The following is a 22158-nucleotide window of genomic DNA, read 5'->3' as shown; positions in this document are numbered from 1 at the left end:
GGTGAGTGTTTGACATTGTTCAGGATTCCGTCCATCAATCGTTCTTTTTGCAGGCCCACTAGTAGCATTTCATTTACAGATCCTTGGTACATGTTTTACTAGGACCTACAAGTAAATTAAATGTGCTATATAGTTGTAGACCAATTTTACCATGTTTTAGGAAGAGAGTACAAGCCCTGTAGCACTGGAGTGGCAAGTGATCAGAATCCTAATGCAAAGAAAAACATTCAGAAACAGGAGGGCTGAAGGCAAAACAAAAGGTTTGGGGGAAGACCACACCAGGGTCAGGTCAGGTGCAACAAATTCCTTTTCTCATGAACACTATCCCAAGAGTGGAGATTGAGTCATCTTCCATCAGTCATTTCTTGTCTGAAAAAAAACTTTTTGCATTTCAGATCAGCCCATCGAAATTTGTAAATGTTTACATTTGTCAGTGGTGATTGGCAAACTATGACATCAGTCAATAAGTTCATAGCTGCTCTTCACAGCTATGCCCAGAAAGTGATAGTTTTACAACTCAGGCAGGCATTGTTCCACGATGGTCCACGACAGAAGACTTTGACTGACACAGAGTATCCACTTCTAACAATGGCTTCTATATAAATGGACGAGGATCCATTTTGATGCAGTGATGCATGCAGCCAGAAACAAATGCTTTAGATTTTATTTTACAACTTGATTCACACTTTTGTTCAGGTTTAGTATAACTACTATCGAGTTGATACACTTGATTAAAAGAACAAACCTGTATCTTGAATCACCTTTGAGTTTAACGGAACACTGTTAACGATAGACTTTATATAACAGACTGTTACATCATAAGAAAAATTGCACTATTACAGTTTTTTTTGTTTGAATATCTTTTATTAGTTGTTTTGTTAGGTGGCGTTCAATTCGTACACATACATGAAAGAGGTACATTTTGTTGGCATAGCATCATCAGTGCACATCTTACCCGTCGTATTGATACAATGTAGGTTACAGGTAAAAATAAACGGTATATGAAGAGTAAAGCAATGTACATATTGTGACTCGGCCATAAGCTCGTATAGTGCACTGAACAGTTGGTCAGTCACAAATCAACAACAGCAGTGTGCTGAAAACGCCAAACAATTCCCAACTCTATACCAATGGAATGAGTAGGTAGGGGTATCAGCTATATAATTCCTGTGGTATCATGTATTAGTAGTCATGGCATACATGTCGTAGGTATTCACATCTTTTGCTGTAAACTGGAAACCATGAACAACAACCTGGGATCGGGGGGGGGGTTGTAAGACTAGGCGAAGGTAAACAAGGGATGTGTGATTCGATCAGGGCAGTCAGGAACGGGCGTGAGTAGTACCACGGCCGCAGAGAGGGCCAATGGATGCGAAACGCAGTGGGCTTAACAATGAAATGGAGGGGGGGGAGGCAGGAGGGCTGATCAGGGAGCTAATCTGGAGCGTGCAGGGGTGCGAGACTGGTGCGTAGCCAGGGGTGAGAGGGGAGGGGAAAGGGGAGGAGAGGGTTGAAGTGGAGTGGAGGAGGGGGAGAGGGGAGGGGGAAATTGGAGGGAAGGGGTGGGAGAAAAGGTAGGGGTGCCTGGGTGAGTTGACTGCTGCGTACCCGAAGTTAGATAATGCCTTTCTGTAGGCACACTTGGTGATAAGCAGCCAGGGTGTTGTCCCAGTCTTGCGCTATGGGGAACTTGCGTAGTCCAGCCGTCTCCTCCCTGTGTAGTGCCACGCTTTCCGCCCTCGCCCAGTTATCAAATGAGGTGTGCCAATGTGTAGGTTGCGGGGGAGCACTATTTTTCCAGCGCTTGGTGATGAGGCGCTTCGCAGTTATCAGCCCCAGATCCCAGAATCTAGCCTGTACCTTGTTCTGCTTCGTTCTCTTGAACAGGCCCAGCAAGCAAGCCTCCCAGGTGTGGGACAAATTACCCCCAGTCACCACCGCCAAAGAGTTCGAAATCAGTGTCCAGTAACTGTGCAGGAGAGGGCACTGCCAGAGCATGTGGAGTAGGTGCGCGTCTACAAGTCCGCATCTGGGGCACCCTGATGAGTCTAGGCCGAAGTATCGATTGATTTTGTCTGGGGACAAATACGCGCGTTGCACTATGTAATACTGCATAATTTTGAAACACGAATTGCGCGGAACATTAGTCGCCCCAGCCAGTATCACTGTCCATTCCTTGTCGGTCCAGGCGCGGCCTTTGTCTGCAGCCCATTTGTCTCGTAAGCGTTGTGGCGAAAATTGTGTGTGTGTGTGCAGTGCTTGGGCAAGCCAGTGTACTATATGAGAGCCGTTTCCCATCACATGCAAGTATTGAATCAGTAAGTGAGGAGGTAGTTCCACTGCGAGGTCGCCCCAAGCCTGAGTCAGTAGACGAAGCAGTGCCGCGTGTGTTAGAAATTGTCCAGGTGATAGTCCCGTGTTGGCTGTCAGGGACGCAAACGGGAGTAAAGTGCTGTCTGCAAAAAGGTCTCCCAAAGTTTCCAAGTCAACATTTGTCCAACTGCCTAGTGCCGCCTCCGTGAGCATGCCACCCTCCCAAGGTGTTCCCAGCAACGGTAGATTGGGGGCATAAGGTGTGACCGAGCTCGTACGTTTTAGGCTCCTCACATAACACCTCCTCGCCACCGCAAGGTGCAACTGGTCTGGGCAGCGTTTCTTAGTCAGGGGGTGAAATAACGCAAGTATCTGAGCCACCGACATGACGGTGTCATCCGAAGTCGCATCGCAGAGGTTCTTACCGCTCAGCCAGTAGGCGACCCACTGCAACTGCGCTGCCAGGTAGTAGAGCTCCTGGTTTGGGACAGATAACCCCCCTGACTCGGTTGCCGCTTAGAGCGTTTTCAGCGCAACTCTGGGGCGCCCTGCATTCCAGATCAGCCGCCTAGTCAATGATTCCAGTTCTCGCAAAGTTTTAGTTGGAACATACACTGGCAAGTTAGCATAAAAGTACAAGAGTTTCGGCAGCATAATCATCTTGGCAAGGGTAATCCGACCCGGGACAGTTAACGGAAGGCTGTTCCAAAAGTCCACCTGCGCCGTGAGTGACGAAATGGCTCTCGTGAGGTTACCCTCTAGTAAGTCAGCTGGGTCTCGATAAAAATGGATCCCCAGATAACCAAAGACGGTCGGTACCAGACGAGTTTTTTACCCATTACTATAATATCACGCTCCGGCGTGTCTGCGGCAAAAGAATACACTCCTGATTTTGCCCAATTGACCCGAAGGCCCGACATACTTCCAAAGTCGCGGAATATGGAGGTGAGTTCACGTGGGAAGCGAGTCAGGTCTCTGACATAGATCAGTAGATCATCCGCATAGAGCGACACCGAGTGTATCCCATCGGCCAAAGGGATGCCCCAATCGGCACCAGAGTCGCGGAGTAATGTCGCCAAGGGCTCCATCATCAGAGCAAAGATCAAGGGGGAAAGAGGGCACCCCTGTCTAGTGCCTCTGTGTATTTGGACCAAGTCTGATAGGAGCCTACCCGTGCGCACTCGTACCACGGGGCCCTGGTAGAGGAGTCTCACCATCTGTACGTAAGCCTCACCCAAGTCAAATTTCTTGAGCACTTGCATCAAGTACGTCCATTCCACGGAGTCAAATGCTTTCTCCAGGTCAAGAACCAAACACCCCGAGCGAGGCCACTTAGACTTGGCTAGGCTTTGTATTCTAAATAGGCGCCTGATATTATAGGACGTACTCCGGGTCGGCACAAAACCGTTTTGGTCAGGGTGCACTAGGTCAGGCACCAAGGGAGCCAACCTCTGAGCAAGGGTAGCCGCCAGGATCTTGTAATCCGTGTTAAGGAGCGTGAGTGGTCGGTATCACCCCAGATTGAGGCCATCTCTACCAGGCTTCAAGAGGGATATTACGTGCGCCTCATTCAGCGTTGGGGGAAGAGCAGAGTTGTCTATTGCTGCCTTATACATCCGCAATAGTTCGGGTATAAGGATAGCGGAGTAGGCCTTATAGAACTCCGCAGGCAACCCATCTGGTCCCGGGGTCTTGCCATTGGAAAGGGAAAAAATGACCGCCCTGAGCTCTTCTGCCGCAAGTGGCGCCCCCAGTTCCTCTCTTTGTGCATTGGTGGTGATTGGTAGGGGAAGCGGAGATAGGTATTCCGATATTTCATCTTCAGCGACCCGCAGCCGGGAGCGATAAAGGCCCTCGTAGTGGTTCGTGAATGCCTCGTGTATGGCTCTCTGTGTGTAGACTGTGGAGTCGGGAGCGGTACTAATCGCTATAACTGGCGCCGTTTGAGTGTCCCGTCGTATTAACCATGATAATAGCTTGCCCGGTTTGTCCCCAGTATTATGTGTGCGCGCCGAATGGGCTGCATAATTCAGGTTTTTTAATCTGTCCAAAAGGCGAACATGTTGCTCACGGGCCACCATTAATCTCGTGTCATCACCCTCAGCTGCCTCTCGTTCGCCATCTAGCAAGGCAGATTCTACACACGTCAAGTCTCTTTCCACCTGGCGTCGCATACTCGCTTGCATGCCTAAACAGTCGCCCCTCGTAACTACCTTGAATGCATCCCACTCTATTTGCGGGGTAGTTGCAGTGTCAGTATTGTCCTCAAAGTAGCGCAAAATGCAATGTGAGAGCGCCTCCCTATATGCAGCATCTAATAAAACATCCGGTTGAAGACGCCACATGGGCGCCGGCGGATGGGGGCGCTCCCAGGCAAAGTCTAGTGTGTGCGGGTTGTGGTCAGAGTGAGTGCGCCCCAAATATTCAGTACCAGTAACATGGGGGAGTAAGTCGCTTGTGAGCATAAATCTGTCTAGTCTAACGTGTAAGGCATGGGCACCCGAGTAATACGAATAAATTCTCACATTGGGGTGTCGGGTACGCCAAACATCATGCAGGTCCCACTGTGATGCCCAACTAGTAAGTGCCCTCTGCGCTCCACTCGTCAGAGCAGTGGCTAAAGGGGGGGACGAGCGATCAAGCGCAACACCTAGCACACAGTTAAAATCGCCTCCGATTAGAAGCGGGACACCCGGCCATGGCGCCATCGCCGACGATATTCGGGAAAAAAACTTCCCGTGCTCCGAATTAGGTGCGTAAATGGAAACCATAATCACCTGCTGTACATCTAGCTTGCCCTGTAAAAGTACATATCTGCCCTCAATATCTATTGTGCTGTGAGCTAGTGCAAAGGGTACCCCAGGGTGAATCCAGATTAATTCTCCTTGTGCAAATGCAGAGAATCCCGTGGCATAAATTTGTCCCCTCCACCTGCGGCGCAGTGTGGCCACCTCTAGGTCTGTCAAATGGGTCTCTTGCAACAATGCGATGTGTATTTGGTGTCGTTTAAGATATGAATAAACCTGGTAACGGCATGAGGGTGTATGCATACCACGCACGTTCCAAGTACAGAATTTAACCATGGTCATCGTGTGTCCGTTCATCCATAGCCCCTCTCAGCCACCTCCCCCCAGCACACAGTTTAGGTACATTACAGGTTAGATATCCACAACAAGTCTGAAATATCATTGGTCCCCGGCTGGCGTCCCACGAACACACATTTAGGAAATAGGGAAGAAAAAGAAACACCACCTGTCTTGCAAACAAGAAAAACATCAACATAATACCACGAGGTCGACAGCATAACATGTTGTCGTCCAAACGCTCTAATGAGCATTAAAAGTACGTAAGTTCAAGGGGGGGTCACTAAGTGGTGATCTTTTACTTTACAGAGTATACATGCGAGGAAGACAAAAGCGATGTCACCTACCACAGGCAGGTAGTGATTACTAGTTCAGTTCCGTCAAAACTTGGCAAAGTCAGTGGAAGTCAGTGGAAAGTGTTCCAGCGTGTCCCAGGACCCGCTGCTCAAAGGCACCGCAGCTCAGTCTGCTGCAAGGCACTCACCTCCAGGGGAGTCGTCCACCCCTTGGCGTAGTCCCACACCTCACCCACAGTGAACGCCCCCATGGCGCAACAGGAGTGCAGAGTGCAGTATACGTGTCCAAGGCAAGCAGAGGGGGGGGCACCCCTAGTGTGACAGAGCCAGGTAGTAAGATCCATCTCTGTGTCCGCCCTCTGTGTAAGCATTGCCCTTGCGGCTCTCTCAGCGACCAAGTAAGAAAGCAAGTATCTCAGGATATTATCAGTGGAACATATCTGCAGTTTGCGGTGTGACATCTGGGAGGTCCAGCGACACTTGGGAGTCGGGTAAGCCGTAGATGTATTCATCATCGCTCGCAAGGGCCTCAGGACTAGCTTCCATGACGGGATCCTCCGTGCGTGAGCCGCTGATTTCTGCCGCCATGCGAAGGGCTTCCTGTTGCTCGCTCTGCATGCTTTCAGGTGTGGGACCCACTTCAGGTTCCGCGTGCGACGAGTGCGTTGGGGAGGGTCTTCTGTGGCGCCGTCTTCAGGAGCCACATTCACGTCGTGGCTTTGGCAGCATTTCTCTAGGTTCCGTATCGACACCAGAATCAAGCCAAGCCTCAACTGCTTCCGGAGTATTGAAGAAGTGCGTCTTCTCTTGCACCACCACACGCAAGCGGGCCGGGAAGAGTACAGAATACTTCAGAGCCAGGCGTCGAAGGCGTTGTTTTACCGCCAAGAAAGAGTGGCGCTGGCGTTGTACTTGTACAGTGTAATTAGGAAAGAACATGATTATGGCGTTTTCAACTTTGACGTCAGACAGTTTCCGAGTCTCACGCAGTATGGTATCGCGGTCTCTGTAGTTCAAGATGCAAATGAGCATAGGCCTCGGATTGGAGCCTTCAGAGGGAGGGCGCGTTGGTACACGGTGGGCGCGCTCCACCACAAATTGTTGTGAGAGGGTACCTTCCGGGAGTAAGGTCTTGAGCCAATGTTCCATGTGTTCCGCCGGTTCTTTCACCTCCCATCGTTCCGGCAGACCCACTATGCGAACGTTGTTTCTCCGGGCACGTCCCTCCGCATCCTCTGCCCGGTCCTCCAGAAATTCCACTCTGTTGAGAAGGTCTTGAACATGCTTGTCAATTTGTGTAACTTTAGGAGTCATATCCTCCACGGTATGTTAAAGGTCCGCCGTCCGATCTGATAGTTTCTTGTGGTCAGCACGGAGGTGCGTCAGATCAATTGCTACTTTATCAATTTTAGTCTCTAGGGATGTGCGGGTCTGCTACAGCGATTCCTCCAGCCTCTCCATCGCTGCTAACATCGTGTCCAGTTTGGAGGCGGTCTGGTCTTGTTCCGTCTGTTTCGCCATTCTCCCTTTCACCAGAGTGCCGCCTGCACCAGCTCTCGTCTTGGGCCCCCCAGACATGAAAGTTGTACTAGTGTTCCAAAGACAGCGTGATGGGGAGGGACACTCCACAGTAGCAGACAAAGACTGCGTAGCTCCGGGGCTACACAAGGCGAATGTGGGGGAACGCAGGTCATCCACCCCCTGGGGTCCCGGAAAAGTCTCCCAGTAGGAAAAGAGGCTTCGCTGCGGGACAGTGTTAAATCTGCACGGCCCGCATCCTCTCCGGCCCCCTCCAATGTCAGTTGGTGGATCTAGAGGGGCTTCCAAAGTTGATCTTAGCGGCAGGGGCTCCCTACAGCTGGCGCATCCGCTAGCGTAACCCCCTCCATGAATTGCAGGCTAGGGCAGATGTCAGGCAGATGGGTATGGCCCTCTCCTCACCTCAGGCGTCCGTAGTCGGCGATCTAGTGCAGCCAGAAACTGTAGGCGCATCTCTCTTTCGCTTTGGCAGCGCCGAGGCTAGGTAGTAGTCTCACACGTGTCCCAAGGCACACAGGCCCCGTCAGTACCAGCCTAGAGTGTCGGTAACAGTTGCGCAATAGCCCAGGGAGGGGGGGAGCTGGGGCACAACAGGCCGCGCCAGTGAAGAGCTGTCTCAGTGAACAGAAAGGATCTGGATTAATCGCCTGAGGGCTCAATCATGACATCTGGGGCAGTTCGCCGCCGGGCCCATCTGCTCTCACTCAAAGTCTATATGGCTCACCGTGGCTGGGGGGAGGCGATCTCCGCCAGCGTACAACGTTACCCCTCTGCACACAGCTCTCCAGCCGTCTTGTTGCTCCGCGGCGCCCAGGGGTTCAATATCCGCTCCGGTGGTGTTGCAGAGGCAGCCAGGGGGGATCGGCGACAGTTTCAGGGCGTCCGATGGCGCGTGTATTAACTTCCTGCCCCGGGGCCTAGTAGGCCCGACACGGCCCCGGCCTCAATTGGCCACAGGCGCCGGCCGGAGGAGTCCGCCAGCGGGGCACGCAGAAGCCGAGTCTGGCGGAGCGGCTAGGAACAAGCTGCCGATTTCAAACTTCGCCAGCACGAGTAAATGAGCTTCCTGTGCCCTCGCGGAAATTATCAGCGAGTTTGGGGTGCTGGAAGCGGAGAAATGGCGCGCGGTAGGGGAGCTTTTCCTGGAGCATAACCCCGGCACGTCTACCACCATTACGTGCTCAGCCACGCCCCCCAAAATTGCACTGTTACAGTTGACAATAGTTGTTGATAGCGCCTTTCCAATAATAGATTAGAAACAAATGCATGTAACATTGAAACATATTCACCACAGAAAGCAATATCCAGCTCAATTATAGCTCATGGAGCCGCTCATATATTATACTTATCGTACCCTTTGGTCTCCCTTAAACATTTTGCTCCTTTTCAGGGATCTCATGTATATTCCCCATAAGCTGTATACAAACTTGCCTCACTGTACTGACTTTGGAGTTTTCTTTGCTCCTGTGCCTCTTTGATGATTTCGGGCTACTTATGCACTCTCCTTGCTTGAACTTTTCAGTGCTTACTAAACTATACCTCTCTGTTTTGCCTTCAGCTCTTCAAGGTCTTATATACCTTCCTCATTCTGGTTACTTTGCCTCTATAGATGACCCCTGCTCCTGCTTGTGTATTGCCTACATATGTGGGCCTTCATATGTACCTGATATGCACTAGAATTATCTGTGCATCCTTGTACCTTACATCCAGTCTCATCCAATGTGTTGCATACGTGACTTAACTGTCATGCTTCTTCATGCCTTGACCCTTCCATTGGACGGCATTTGCCTTCTAGTGGCTCCACTTGCCTCTGTTTCTTGCACGTACACCTCATCTGCCACCAGACCTGTGCTGGACCTTGCACCAACCATGACCTCTGCCCCCTTGGTCGACTATTCAATTCTCTGGTAGGGATGCAATGACATGCTCCATGATGATTTTCGGGGAGAAAAAGGAGTCTTTGCATCATCCTGCATCATCTACTTGATTCACTGTGGGGGTTCACTGATGGCACATCGTGGCCCTGAGGGTCACAGGTATAGGAAAAGTGCACTGTTAAAGTTCTGTCTAGTTTTCCAGTTGTGACTGGTGTTTCAGAGCTACTGATGTTCTAGATCACGTGATGCTTGATAGACCGCAAGATAGGTGGGCGAGATAGGACCATCACTATATTCCTTTGCACAGAGCGAAGTCTGTGTAGAGATTTTCTTGCTTTAGAACTACAAATAAAGTCTCTAGATTGTGCAAGGAGAGGGAAGTGAAGGGCCAAGTTGTTGCAGTGTGATTGTGGGTGTAATTTTTGACAATACAATGTTGGGTTTTGTGTATTGAAGGGTTATAGAGATGAACAGAGAGCTCATTCTTTTGAAAATCTGTTTTATCTGCTTCTTTCCCTGACATTGTTCATGCTCTTCTTTGGGTATGTCTTTTCTCATTCCCTTTTTCATCCCACTTGCCCTCTTTATTGGGCCTCCTTCTCATTAAGGTCATCTATCAGATATCAGGCTAACAAAGCATATCAACCATTTCATTTGGTTCAAGGTTTTGGTGCCTGTTTTAGACACATTATATACCAATTTGTGTAACAGGTCCGATGCCAGGTATAGGCGTGGTGGGTGGCTGCCTAGTAACATGAGACCCACACCAGTGCTACACACCAAGGCCATGGTTTCCCACAGTTATCTCTTCCCACCAGCACTCCTCGTCCATTTGTGAGGGTGGTATGTCTCATTGCACTTAGGCCTAGGTGAGGGGGCTCCTAAGACAACTCCCTGCTCTTAAAAAATGATAACAAAATGTTTCATTTTGTATTCTTGAAACGCATCACGTTTACCTTTAAGGAAAACAGGTAGCATTTGAACGAAAACAAAAAAACTTTATTCAAAGGCAGTCACAGATAAGGTGGTCTGCTGACCTCCGCAGGCCACCATCCCTGTGATGGTGCCGATTCCTAACAGGTGGCAAAGTGCGACCTAGCTTGTCAACATTCATGAGGTAGGTCGATTTGTGACCCACTATAAATAGCAAGTATGAAACAAAAAGTTTCATACATAAGGAATCGCAATTTCCAAATAGCGATCCAGATGACATCGCTAGTTGCAAATCACTATTCCTATTCTTTATACATACGGCCCTAAATGGCATTTTACATTTTGTACATTTAAAAAAGCATTTTTTCAGTCGCAAACGGCCCCATTCTGTGAATGAAGCTTTTTGTGACCAGAAAAATGCTTTGTAAATCTAGCCCTAATCCCTGAAGTGGACTGACCCATTGCCCCACACTGTGTGCTATCCTGGGAGGAACCAAAATGTATGAAGAGGGCTGACCCAAAGCCCTTATTTGTAGGTATGTATATGTACGCACTTTTATTTATTGTTTTCGATTTTATCACTTAATATATTTTATTTTATTTACATGAAGCTGGTGAGGCCACTAAAGCTGTTATAGCTAAATTGGCATTGTGGCAGCATGCAACAATCCCTACTATTTACTTTTGGATGCCCACAGCTGCCACTCACACAGTAGAACCTGTACCATATGAACAGCTTTCATTGTGCGAAGGGTTATCGACGACAATGGGCAGTTGGTAGCCTTTCATTGCAGGAGTGTCACAAACCATTGATACATTTCCCTCCCAGTTGAGAAGAAGGGTGCCTCGTCTTTCCTCCTCCAATGCTGACATTGTGAGCTGCAAGTACTCACAGCTTCATATTAAAACACTGCTGGGGGATTTATCCTGACTAACCCTGCAACCTTGCAAAGGGTGGACTTTGCAAGAGTGAAATGTTTTACTACATCGGACCTAGATTTCCCATTATTTTATAAGAATTAATTATTGTCACATATAAGTACTCCTTTTGCTTAAAACGAATAACCAGATGGATGGTAAAACTATGGCAAAAATTAAGCTTTATAACACCTTCTTTCTGTTTCAGCCATGCCAGTGTTTTGACTCCGTACTCTAAGTCGGTGCCTGCGGTGATTGCGAAAGCCTCTGCCATCTACAACCCCATCATCTACGGCATAATCCACCCAAAGTACAGGTAATTATAGTTTTGTTTTTTTTAAGTTCAAAAAGAATTTATTGAATAACAAGAAGTGTCAAGAAAATATACATAGGCAATATAAAGAAAACAAAAACAAAAACAATTCAGAGAAGTATTGCATAAAGAACACAAGATAAACTGACTGTAAAAGGAATGAATGAGGTTGTGTAACAAAAGAATGAAAAACAAAACAATGATAAAGTCTGTGAAAATGTAAAATGTGTTGGAACAATAAGGTCAATCAAGGAGGTTTGGAAACTTCTTGTTGAATGGGTGATAAATTAGATGATTTCTTAGCACAAGCGTCAAAATGTAGTGTTATGGGAAGCCATAAAATAGCGCGTTTAGTTGCCATATGAAGAGGGAAAACAAAGGCAGTATCCAACCTATGGTTATGACAAACATTATACCACCAGGCTTTAAAAGAAATATTTGTAAAATTCTTCCAATTAACAGTAATTTGTTGGAAAGCAACTGCTATCAATAAATCAATGATTCGCACATCAACATTAACGTGATCCCAACAAGTAGAGAGACTACCTAGAAAAATGTGTGTAAAAGAAAAAGGAATTTGAGTGTGAAAAATAACATTGATTTGTGACCAAATTTGTTTCCAAAAGTCGTGAATGATATTGCAAGCAAAGAGCATATGGAATAGAGATGCACTGGGTGAGGAACAGGACCAACAGAGGTCAGGGACGGAAGAGAAGTTCTTACTGAGAGATTGTGGTGTAAAAAGGAGTCTGTTGTATATGAAAAATAATGTCTGAGTCAAAGTGGCAGATCTAGAAGACTTGCGAATCTTGGTCCATAATTTATCCCACAGAGGGACTGGCCAAGAGGTCACAAAGTTGCGCTCCCATTGTTCCTCAACTTTGGACTTCGGATGAGGGGAAGGTGTGGAGCGGAGGAATGTGTAAATGAGAGAGGCCTTGGAGGTGACAGCTAAGAAAGAATGTAAATGTGATCTACGGTCGGGAGACGAGTAAAGGTTATGAGATTGCTGGATCTGGGAGTAAGCAGACAGGACCGATTCTTTAAGTGTAAGGTATTTACGAGCAAAGGAAGCAGGGAGATTAAAGGACTGGCTGAGTGTTGAAAAAGGTAAGAAAGTGGAGTGAGAAAAGAGTTGAGAAATCCAAATCAAACCTTTCTGCCTCCAAGATTTCCAATAAAAAGGTTTGTTATTGATAAGGAGACTTTTATTGTGCCAAATGGTAGTGGATAAGAAGACAGCAATGGTGTAAGGAGGAGCTGGGGCCGAGGCTAAGAGTAACTTGGTAGTAAATTTGTGTATAGGAGTGGATGACAACTGTGGTTTGCAAGAAAAAGAGAGTAATTCAGTAAAAGTAAAAGGGGAGAGGGAAAGACGTTCTAACGTAACCCATAGAGGGCAGGGCTCATCAGGATCACGTAACCAAAAGGAGGCCTGACGCAAAAGAAAGGCTTTGTGGTAGGTAGGAAAATCAGGGAAGTTAACACCACCTTCTAATTTAGGGCGTGTTAATCTAAGGAGTGACATACGGGACTTTTTGCCAGACCAAAGAAAAGAAGTAAGAATAGCGTTGATCTTCTTATAAAACTTCATGGGGATGGGAACTGGGATGTTAGAAATGGTACATAAGACAATAGAGGACAGCATCATTTTAATGGTATCAAGGTACCCCCACCACGAGAGATAAAGAGGGTGCCATCTGGTTGTGAGAGCAGAAAGTTTCTGGGTACATTAGTTGAGGCAAAGTGAAACCGTGTCAGCAATAGAGGGAGTGACATGTAAACCTAGGTATTTAATGTGGGAGGAACTCCAGGTGAAATTGGAGGCAGCAAAATCAGGTTTGAAGGTGTATTTAGTGAGGGGTAAAATTTCGCATTTATCATTGTTCAGCTTGTAGCCTGAAATCTGCGAGTACTCATGCACTTCAGCAAGGAAAGCGGGATTAGAGTCAGTAGGATTGGAGATGAAAAGCAAAATGTCGTCTGCATAAGCAGCAAGTTTGATGTGAGAGTGTGATGTTAGAAAGCCCTGGATGTTAGGATTTTGTCTGAGTTTGGAAAGAAAGGGTTCCAAAGCTAGATTAAAGAGGAACGGGGATAAAGGACAACCTTGCCGTACACCTCTGCCCAGGTCAAAGAAAGGGGAAACCAGACCATTTGCACAGACTGCTGCTCTGGGATTAGAATAGAGAAAGGAAATTAGGGATATAAACTTAGGGCCAAATCCAAACCATTCAAGGGCAGAAAAAAGATAGGTCCATTCCACCCTATCAAAAGCTTTCTCCGCGTCCAGGGCAATAGCCGCTAAAGAGTTTGGAAGCGGGAGGACTTAGATAAAACATTAAAAAGAAGTCTAATATTGTCAGTAATATAGCGTCCCTAAACAAAACCAGATTGTTTGGGGCCAAGTAGGTCAGGTAAAAAGGGGTCCAACCGAATTGCTAGCGATTTAGCATAAATCTTGTAATCAATGTTAACAAGGGAAATTGGTCTATAATTTTTGCAATATTGAGTATCTTTCCCTTCCTTAGGGATAATGCAGATGTGGGCATCAGAGAAGGTACCTGAAGAATTACCAAGAGCGACAAATGAATCAATAAGGGAATGTAATTTAGGCATTAGTAATTTGGAAAAATGAAGATAAAATTCAACAGTGAATCCATCAGGCCCAGGAGCTTTGTCTTTTTTAAGAGATTGGAGAGCAGAAAGCAATTCTTGTTGGGAAATGTCCGATTCCAAGGAGGCTAAGTCAATAGGGAAATGGTCTGGTTGATGAATAGAAGAGAAGAAATCAGAAAGAGATTGGGGAGAGGGATGGGTCTCAGAGGAATAAAGGGTAGAATAGAAACGGGAGAATTCGTCAAGGATGTCACTATCCTTATGTTTAAGAGTAGCGTTGTCACCAAAAACAGAATCAATGTTCAACTTATTGTGTTTGATTTTCAAATAATTAGCCAGTATCTTCCCCGCCTTATTCTTCCCTCCATAAAATTTCGAACTAGATTTCAATAAATACAAAGAAGCATCGTCAGTGGATTTTTTGTTAAATTTCAACTTAGCATCAATAAGTGCTGTCAAGCTTTCCTTCGAGTGAGAGGTATTGTAGGAGTGCTCCAAACCCTTAATGTGTTGGAGAAGATCGCTGGTATATTTACAAGCGGTCTTCCGTTTTTTGGCCACATAGTTGATGATAAAATCCCTAGCAGTGGCCTTAAATGCATCCCAAATAGTGTGGACAGGGATGGAAGGGGTATCATTAAAGGCAAAATAATCGTTAAAAAAGTCAACGATAGAGGCGGTAAATTTAGGATTAAAAAGTAAAGAATTATTAAAACGCCACCTCTTGGGTCCAATGGGCTTGGATAGGACATCAATATTAATAGAGACTGGGGCATGATCAGATAATAGGATAGGGCCAATTTCTGAATGGGTGAGAGATTGAGATAAATGATGGGAAATAAAAATTGTAATCGATACATGATTGGAAGTGGTGAGAGGGAGAGTAGAAGGTAAATTCTTTGGTAGTTGGATTACAGAGACGCCAGGCATCAATAAGTTTATGCTGCGAGACTGCCTGGGTAAAGAGTTTATGAGGTTTATTTGGAATGAAGGGAGCTTTAGAGTGTCAATCCAGAAAAGGATCAAGAGGTTGATTGCAGTCTCCTGCCATAATGAAATTATCATCGATGAGATTGGAAAGACGGGTAGCCATATCACGCCAAAACAGTGGGTCACCATTCGTGGGAGAATAAACATTAAGAAGAGAGAGTGGAACACCCCTTAAGGAAAGCTTGACATATAACCATCGACCATCAGTATCAAATTCACTAGCTAGCAGGGAGTAAGAAAGAGATTTACGAATTAGAATGACAACACCATTACGTTTACCATCTCCAGGAGCAAAAAACACCTCCCCCACCCATCCCCTCTTAAGCTTAACAGATTCTGCTTCGGATAAATGAGTCTCTTGTAAAAAAGCAAAATCCACATTCAATTTGGCAAGATGAGAGAGAATTCTTTGTCTCTTAATGGGAGAATGAAGACCTTTAACGTTCCATGAAACAATACGTACTGACATTAAAAATAGTAATACAGAGGATAATAAATACAGTAAGAAAAAACCTCATGAGAGAAGGAAATAAGAAGAGATGAAGAAAGGAAGAATAGAAATAGGAATTTGGATAGAAAAGATGTACTTGCATACAAGATGCAAAAAGGTAGAGTATGAAAGTCAAGAAAAAGGAAAAATCCTGAATCGATCAGAAGGGAAATGCCGAAAGAACAAACCATGTCTACAATAAGAAATAAGGCCACAAAGAAAGGAAAGTAATGAGAATAAGAAAAAGGGAAAAGGAAGAACAATATTTGAAGGAAAGATACTAGAAAGCGAAGATGGTGATAGTGAGAAAAGAAGGAGGAAAGAAAAGAGAAAAGAATTAAGTGGAAATATGCAAAAACAAACGAGCGAAAAATACAAAACCAACGAAAGAGAAGAATAGTGTAGCAAAAGAAGTAAACAGATTGAAGCAAGTAGAAAAAAGATGACACCTTGAAACACAAGAAGAGAAAAGGAAAGGTTAGGAGAAAGGGAATATGAACATGAGCAAACATTGCGAACAAGCAATGAAAAAGCATACTTACAGGGAAGGGAAGCAGGGGAGGGCAGTCAGGGAAAAGTTCGAGCGAGAAGGAGGAGGGGGGTAGAGCCAACTGGAGAAGGCGGGACATCCAAGGTCAGCAAACCGTCCAACCAGGAAGACAACACGGGACGCAAGAAAAAATGCTGTGGAGACATGAGGAGAGTATCAAAAAGACAAGTCGGTAAGGAGCAATGAGAAACTAATACAACCACATACAAGGAGGAGGAATAAGATAACTAGGGAAAAATTACTACGAAAACAAGACAGCATATGAAACCAGGAAGGAATACGAGAACAAGGAATTAAGTAATGCAGTGTGAACAATACATGTAGCAAGTCAAATGGGAAAAAACACATAACAACTCAAAAAAGTCATGGAGGAAAGAACGAAGAAGAAGCGCCAGACAAATCCATGTCAGCTGCTCGGCAGGAATTTAAGAAACTCTGAAGTCGAACAGGATCCTCATAGGTCTTTGTTTTGTTGTTATAGGTAACCCTGAAAAGGCAAGGATGAAAAAGACCATATCTTGCGCCAATTGAGCGGAGCTCCGGTCTCATGTCCAGGAAGACTTGCGACGGTTGGCTGTGGCTCTGGCATAGTCTTGCGCAAAAAACAAGGAGGATCCTCACCAAGAGAGACGAGGTGAAGCTCTGGCAGCTGAGAGAACTTTCAAAAGATCAGTGTATTCTAGGAAATACATGATGACCCCTCTTGGTCTCGATGAAGTGGAATTAGGAGAGGTAGCTCGACCTAATCTGTGGGCCCACTGTATATTGAGTACAGTACCTTCTGGCAGATGTAGGACTTTAGGTAGAAAAGACTTGAAGAAAGCAATGGGGTCGCTTCCCTTGCAGCCCTCCACCAGGCCGTAGATACGTAGGTTGTTGCGCCTGTTTCTGTTTTCGAGCTCATCCACCTATTTTTGAAGGGAGGAACTTTGCGAGTGCATATGCGAAACCTTAGCAGACGATTCTTGGAGAGAAGAAACAGTTTGTTCCATCGACGTGACTCTAGCTTCCATTTGCGACCAGTTATCGGTCAGAACTTGTAGCTTAGCCTTTATCCCCTTTACCGCCGGATCAACGTGACGGATTTTCAGAGAACCCCAGATTACGATAAAATCTATCTACAATACAGATAGAAAAGTTTACGATTATCTTCATTCATGGCCGCACGATTACTATGAGCTGGCTTGAACAGAACCCCCGAACTATAAAGCACTTACTTTAAACTTAACCACTTCGACGCTAATGACAAAGCCAGCTCGTCATGGGCGTTACCTGCCCTGCGCTCATGACGAGCTGGCTTTGTCACAAACAAGCCATTTGCTTCTCTTTCAGCGCACAGCAGGTAAACGCGGTAGCGCTGAAGCAGTTAAGAAAACTTCGAATTGAAACTATCCAGGAGGCTCTATACGTTCTCTGAAGTATAAAAGTGTACCAAACGCTCACATCGATTCAAAATAGATCCCCACGCTACCGCGGCATCGAATGTAATTAAGTGTCTACGTCCAGCTATTTCGCTATAAATAAATCCATCAAACTGAGGATCCATACAATATAAAAAAAATCCCAAGACAAACATAAGGGTATCAATAAAAATCTTGAGGTGACTTGAAGGACCAACTATGAAGATACTAAAATAGAAGTATTTCCTAGAAAAGCACTTAACCAAATGGGTTTCCCCCTCGCTTTTTTAAATTTTTGTGAAATTTCTGTTTTGTAAATGTGTATGTTATATATGTAGGACGGTCACCTGATGAAGGCTACAGGCCGAAACGCACGTTGTTCAACAACATATTGCCTACATTAGTAAAAACATCGACCACAATTACGTTATGTACATATGTGTTTTTTTGTAATTTGTATTTTTTACTGCTTATGTAAAATTTATGTATTTTGTAAAAAATTCTTTTATGTAATACCCCCAAAAAATGGGAAAAGGGAACAAAAACAATATATAAAATAATATTTTTCTAAAAAATATATCAAAAATAAATTATATTTCAGACACATATCGCACTCATTATGTGTTTTACTTGAATGTTTGTTCTTCTCTTGTGTAGACTAAATATAGAATATATTAGGGCAGTACACAATTCATTGTTTGCTACTTAAGTTCTTTACTCACATGCAGTGTGAACAATACATGTAGCAAGTCAAATGGGAAAAAACACATAACAACTCAAAAAAGTCATGGAGGAAAGAACGAAGAAGAAGCGCCAGACAAATCCATGTCAGCTGCTCGGCAGGAATTTAAGAAACTCTGAAGTCAAACAGGATCCTCATAGGTCTTTGTTTTGTTGTTATAGGTAACCCTGAAAAGGCAAGGATGAAAAAGACCATATCTGGCGCCAATTGAGCGGAGCTCCGGTCTCATGTCCAGGAAGACCTTGCGACGGTTGGCTGTGGCTCTGGCATAGTCTTGCGCAAAAAACAAGGAGGATCCTGACCAAGAGAGACGAGGTGAAGCTCTGGCAGCTGAGAGAACTTTCAAAAGATCAGTGTATTCTAGGAAATACATGATGACGCCTCTTGGTCTCGATGAAGTGGAATTAGGAGAGGTAGCTCGACCTAATCTGTGGGCCCGCTGTATATTGAGTACAGTACCTTCTGGCAGATGTAGGAGTTTAGGTAGAAAAGACTTGAAGAAAGCAATGGGGTCGCTTCCCTCGCAGCCCTCCACCAGGCCGTAGATACGTAGGTTGTTGAGCCTGTTCCTGTTTTCGAGCTCATCCACCTATTTTTGAAGGGAGGAACTTTGCGAGTGCATATGCGAAACCTTAGCAGACGATTCTTGGAGAGAAGAAACTGTTTGTTCCATCGACGTGACTCTAGCTTCCATTTGCGACCAGTTATCGGTCAGAACTTGTAGCTTAGCATTGGTTTCCTCCATAAAGGGACGTAAGGCCCTTATTTCCTCCAGGAGTAAGTCCATAGTGGTTGTCGGGCGGAATTAGACGGTGAGGGAGGATCTTTCTTTAGCCGTTTAGTGGTTGCTTTCCCAGATGGCTGCACTGATGACTCCATTTGAGACGGGGAGACAATGGCAGCAGATGCTTGACAGGCCTCAGACTGCGCCAATGCAGAGAAAACTTTGGAGTTTTTGATAAAGGTGCGCTTCTGGATCTTGTAAGCGCAGTCCGCTGGAAGTCTACTCATGAGGTACTAGTTAGCAGCAAAAAAAAGAAAAAAAAAAGGAGAGAAAAATCCACCAAAGGACCTGTGTACACTGCAGAAACGAGCAGGAGTTGAAAGACGCAAAAAATATGGCCGAGCAACTGATAAAGTCAACAACGGCTATAAAATGACGTTGTGGAAGAGGCTGTCATAAGTACAAGTTCCAGTAAAGGGCACCAAAGGCTCTAAAATGACCGTCAAAACGAAGAGATGTAACAACAGCCTTCGCATGCCAACAGGAAAACAGAGAAGGGTAAAAGAATGAGGGAACAGTCTATCCTGCATGAAAAAACCGGAAGCGTACACTGTGAAGGGCCATGGAAGAAAAGAAAGCGTCACGAAAAAAACGCACTTCAGGCAACACAAAATGGCCGCCAAAAACGTGAAGGGCTGTATCAATAATAAAAATGCGAGCAAAAAGCCAGGAAAGTAAATATAATGAAGAGGAATGACATTAGCCCACCTCTATTCTGGTTTCTTACTTCTCTTTCCTCTATGTTCACCTCCCTCATCTCATGCCCCACATTGCTCTTCTCTTCATGTCGCTGTTAGATACTTCTGCCTTATTCTGCTTGCCTTCTCGTTATGCTCTTTTCTCCGCTCCATCCTCTGTTACGATTCAAAAAGGGGGTGGTGATGGACAGAGTATCTGAGTTAATCAGAACACTCCTACCCAGTCAACAGATTAGGGCTTGATCCATCACCGTTTTTTAGCTCACTGCACCATCCCAGTTCAGAACCTGGCTATATGCAAATTAGTCTGTCCCTGGCCCAGTGCATCATGGGAACAGGGCAGACCAAACTACCAAGCCAATTCTTTACTGGAAAGGAAACAAGCTTCCGGGGACCGGTTTCTGGCATTACAGCCGTCTTCGGCCCGGCTTGCTTGAATCCTGATGGTGCAGTGAGCAAGGGACTCATGTCTGAGCATACCCTTCCACGCTTGTGGTGGCCAAAACGATTCAAGATGTGAGTCCCTTGCTCACTGCACCATCAGGATTCAAGCAAGCCGGGCCGGAGACGGCTGTAATGCCAGAAACCGGTCCCCGGAAGCTTGTTTCCTTTCCAGTAAAGAATTGGCTTGGTAGTTTGGTCTGCCCTGCTCCCATGATGCACTGGGCCAGGGTCAGACTAATTTGCATGTAGCCAGGTTCTGAACTGGGATGGTGCAGTGAGCTAAAAAACGGTGATGGATCAAGCCCTGATCTTTTGACTGGGTAGGAGTGTTCTGCTTAATTCAGATACTCTGTCCATCACCACCCCCTTTTTGAATCGTTTTGGCCACCACAAGTGTGGAAGGGTATGCTCAGATGTGAGTCCCTTGCTCACTGCACCATCAGGATTCAAGCAAGCCGGGCCGAAGACGGCTGTAATGCCAGAAACCGGTCCCCGGAATCTTGTTTCCTTTCCAGTAAAGAATTGGCTTGGTAGTTTGGTCTGCCCTGCTCCCATGATGCACTGGGCCAGGGTCAGACTAATTTGCATGTAGCCAGGTTCTGAACTGGGATGGTGCAGTGAGCTAAAAAACGGTGATGGATCAAGCCCTGACCCTTTGACTGGGTAGGAGTGTTCTGCTTAATTCAGATACTCTGTCCATCACCACCCCCTTTTTGAATCGTTTTGGCCACCACAAGTGTGGAAGGGTATGCTCAGATGTGAGTCCCTTGCTCACTGCACCATCAGGATTCAAGCAAGCCGGGCCGAAGACGGCTGTAATGCCAGAAACCGGTCCCCGGAAGCTTGTTTCCTTTCCAGTAAAGAATTGGCTTGGTAGTTTGGTCTGCCCTGCTCCAATGATGCACTGGGCCAGGGTCAGACTAATTTGCATGTAGCCAGGTTCTGAACTGGGATGGTGCAGTGAGCTTAAAAAAACAAAAAACGGTGATGGATCAAGCCCTGATCTTTTGACTGGGTAGGAGTGTTCTGCTTAATTCAGATACTCTGTCCATCACCACCCCCTTTTTGAATCGTTTTGGCCACCACAAGTGTGGAAGGGTATGCTCAGATGTGAGTCCCTTGCTCACTGCACCATCAGGATTCAAGCAAGCCGGGCCGAAGACGGCTGTAATGCCAGAAACCGGTCCCCGGAAGCTTGTTTCCTTTCCAGTAAAGAATTGGCTTGGTAGTTTGGTCTGCCCTGCTCCCATGATGCACTGGGCCAGGGTCAGACTAATTTGCATGTAGCCAGGTTCTGAACTGGGATGGTGCAGTGAGCTAAAAAACGGTGATGGATCAAGCCCTGATCTTTTGACTGGGTAGGAGTGTTCTGCTTAATTAAGATACTCTGTCCATCACCACCCCCTTTTTGAATCGTTTTGGCCACCACAAGTGTGGAAGGGTATGCTCAGATGTGAGTCCCTTGCTCACTGCACCATCAGGATTCAAGCAAGCCGGGCCGAAGACGGCTGTAATGCCAGAAACCGGTCCCCGGAAGCTTGTTTCCTTTCCAGTAAAGAATTGGCTTGGTAGTTTGGTCTGCCCTGCTCCCATGATGCACTGGGCCAGGGTCAGACTAATTTGCATGTAGCCAGGTTCTGAACTGGGATGGTGCAGTGAGCTAAAAAACGGTGATGGATCAAGCCCTGGTCTTTTGACTGGGTAGGAGTGTTCTGCTTAATTCAGATACTCTGTCCATCACCACCCCCTTTTTGAATCGTTTTGGCCACCACAAGTGTGGAAGGGTATGCTCAGATGTGAGTCCCTTGCTCACTGCACCATCAGGATTCAAGCAAGCCGGGCCGAAGACGGCTGTAATGCCAGAAACCGGTTCCCGGAAGCTTGTTTCCTCTCCAGTAAAGAATTGGCTTGGTAGTTTGGTCTGCCCTGCTCCCATGATGCACTGGGCCAGGGTCAGACTAATTTGCATGTAGCCAGGTTCTGAACTGGGATGGTGCAGTGAGCTAAAAAACGGTGATGGATCAAGCCCTGATCTTTAGACTGGGTAGGAGTGTTCTGCTTAATTCAGATACTCTGTCCATCACCACCCCCTTTTTGAACCATCCTCTGTTACTTCACCTCTCCCTTCTGGACACTCTGCTCACCTTATCTATCTACATATCTCCTTCG

At 46.2% G+C, this 22158-nt stretch overlaps 1 protein-coding gene across 1 annotated transcript in view; it reads left to right on the top strand.

Moving 5' to 3' along the window:
- LOC144820239 (melanopsin-like) overlaps positions 1 to 22158 on the top strand; it is a 992733-nt gene that overhangs the window by 666515 nt on the left and 304060 nt on the right. Inside the window, exon 6 of the mRNA XM_078677835.1 lies at positions 11168 to 11275. Within this exon, the coding sequence (XP_078533961.1) occupies positions 11168 to 11275 (108 nt within the window). The remainder of the gene's footprint in view (positions 1 to 11167; positions 11276 to 22158) is intronic.

Source organism: Lissotriton helveticus, chromosome 2_1 (genome assembly GCF_964261635.1).
Source record: "Lissotriton helveticus chromosome 2_1, aLisHel1.1, whole genome shotgun sequence".
NCBI lineage: Eukaryota > Metazoa > Chordata > Amphibia > Caudata > Salamandridae > Lissotriton > Lissotriton helveticus.
This window is presented reverse-complemented; position numbering and strand designations above follow the sequence as displayed.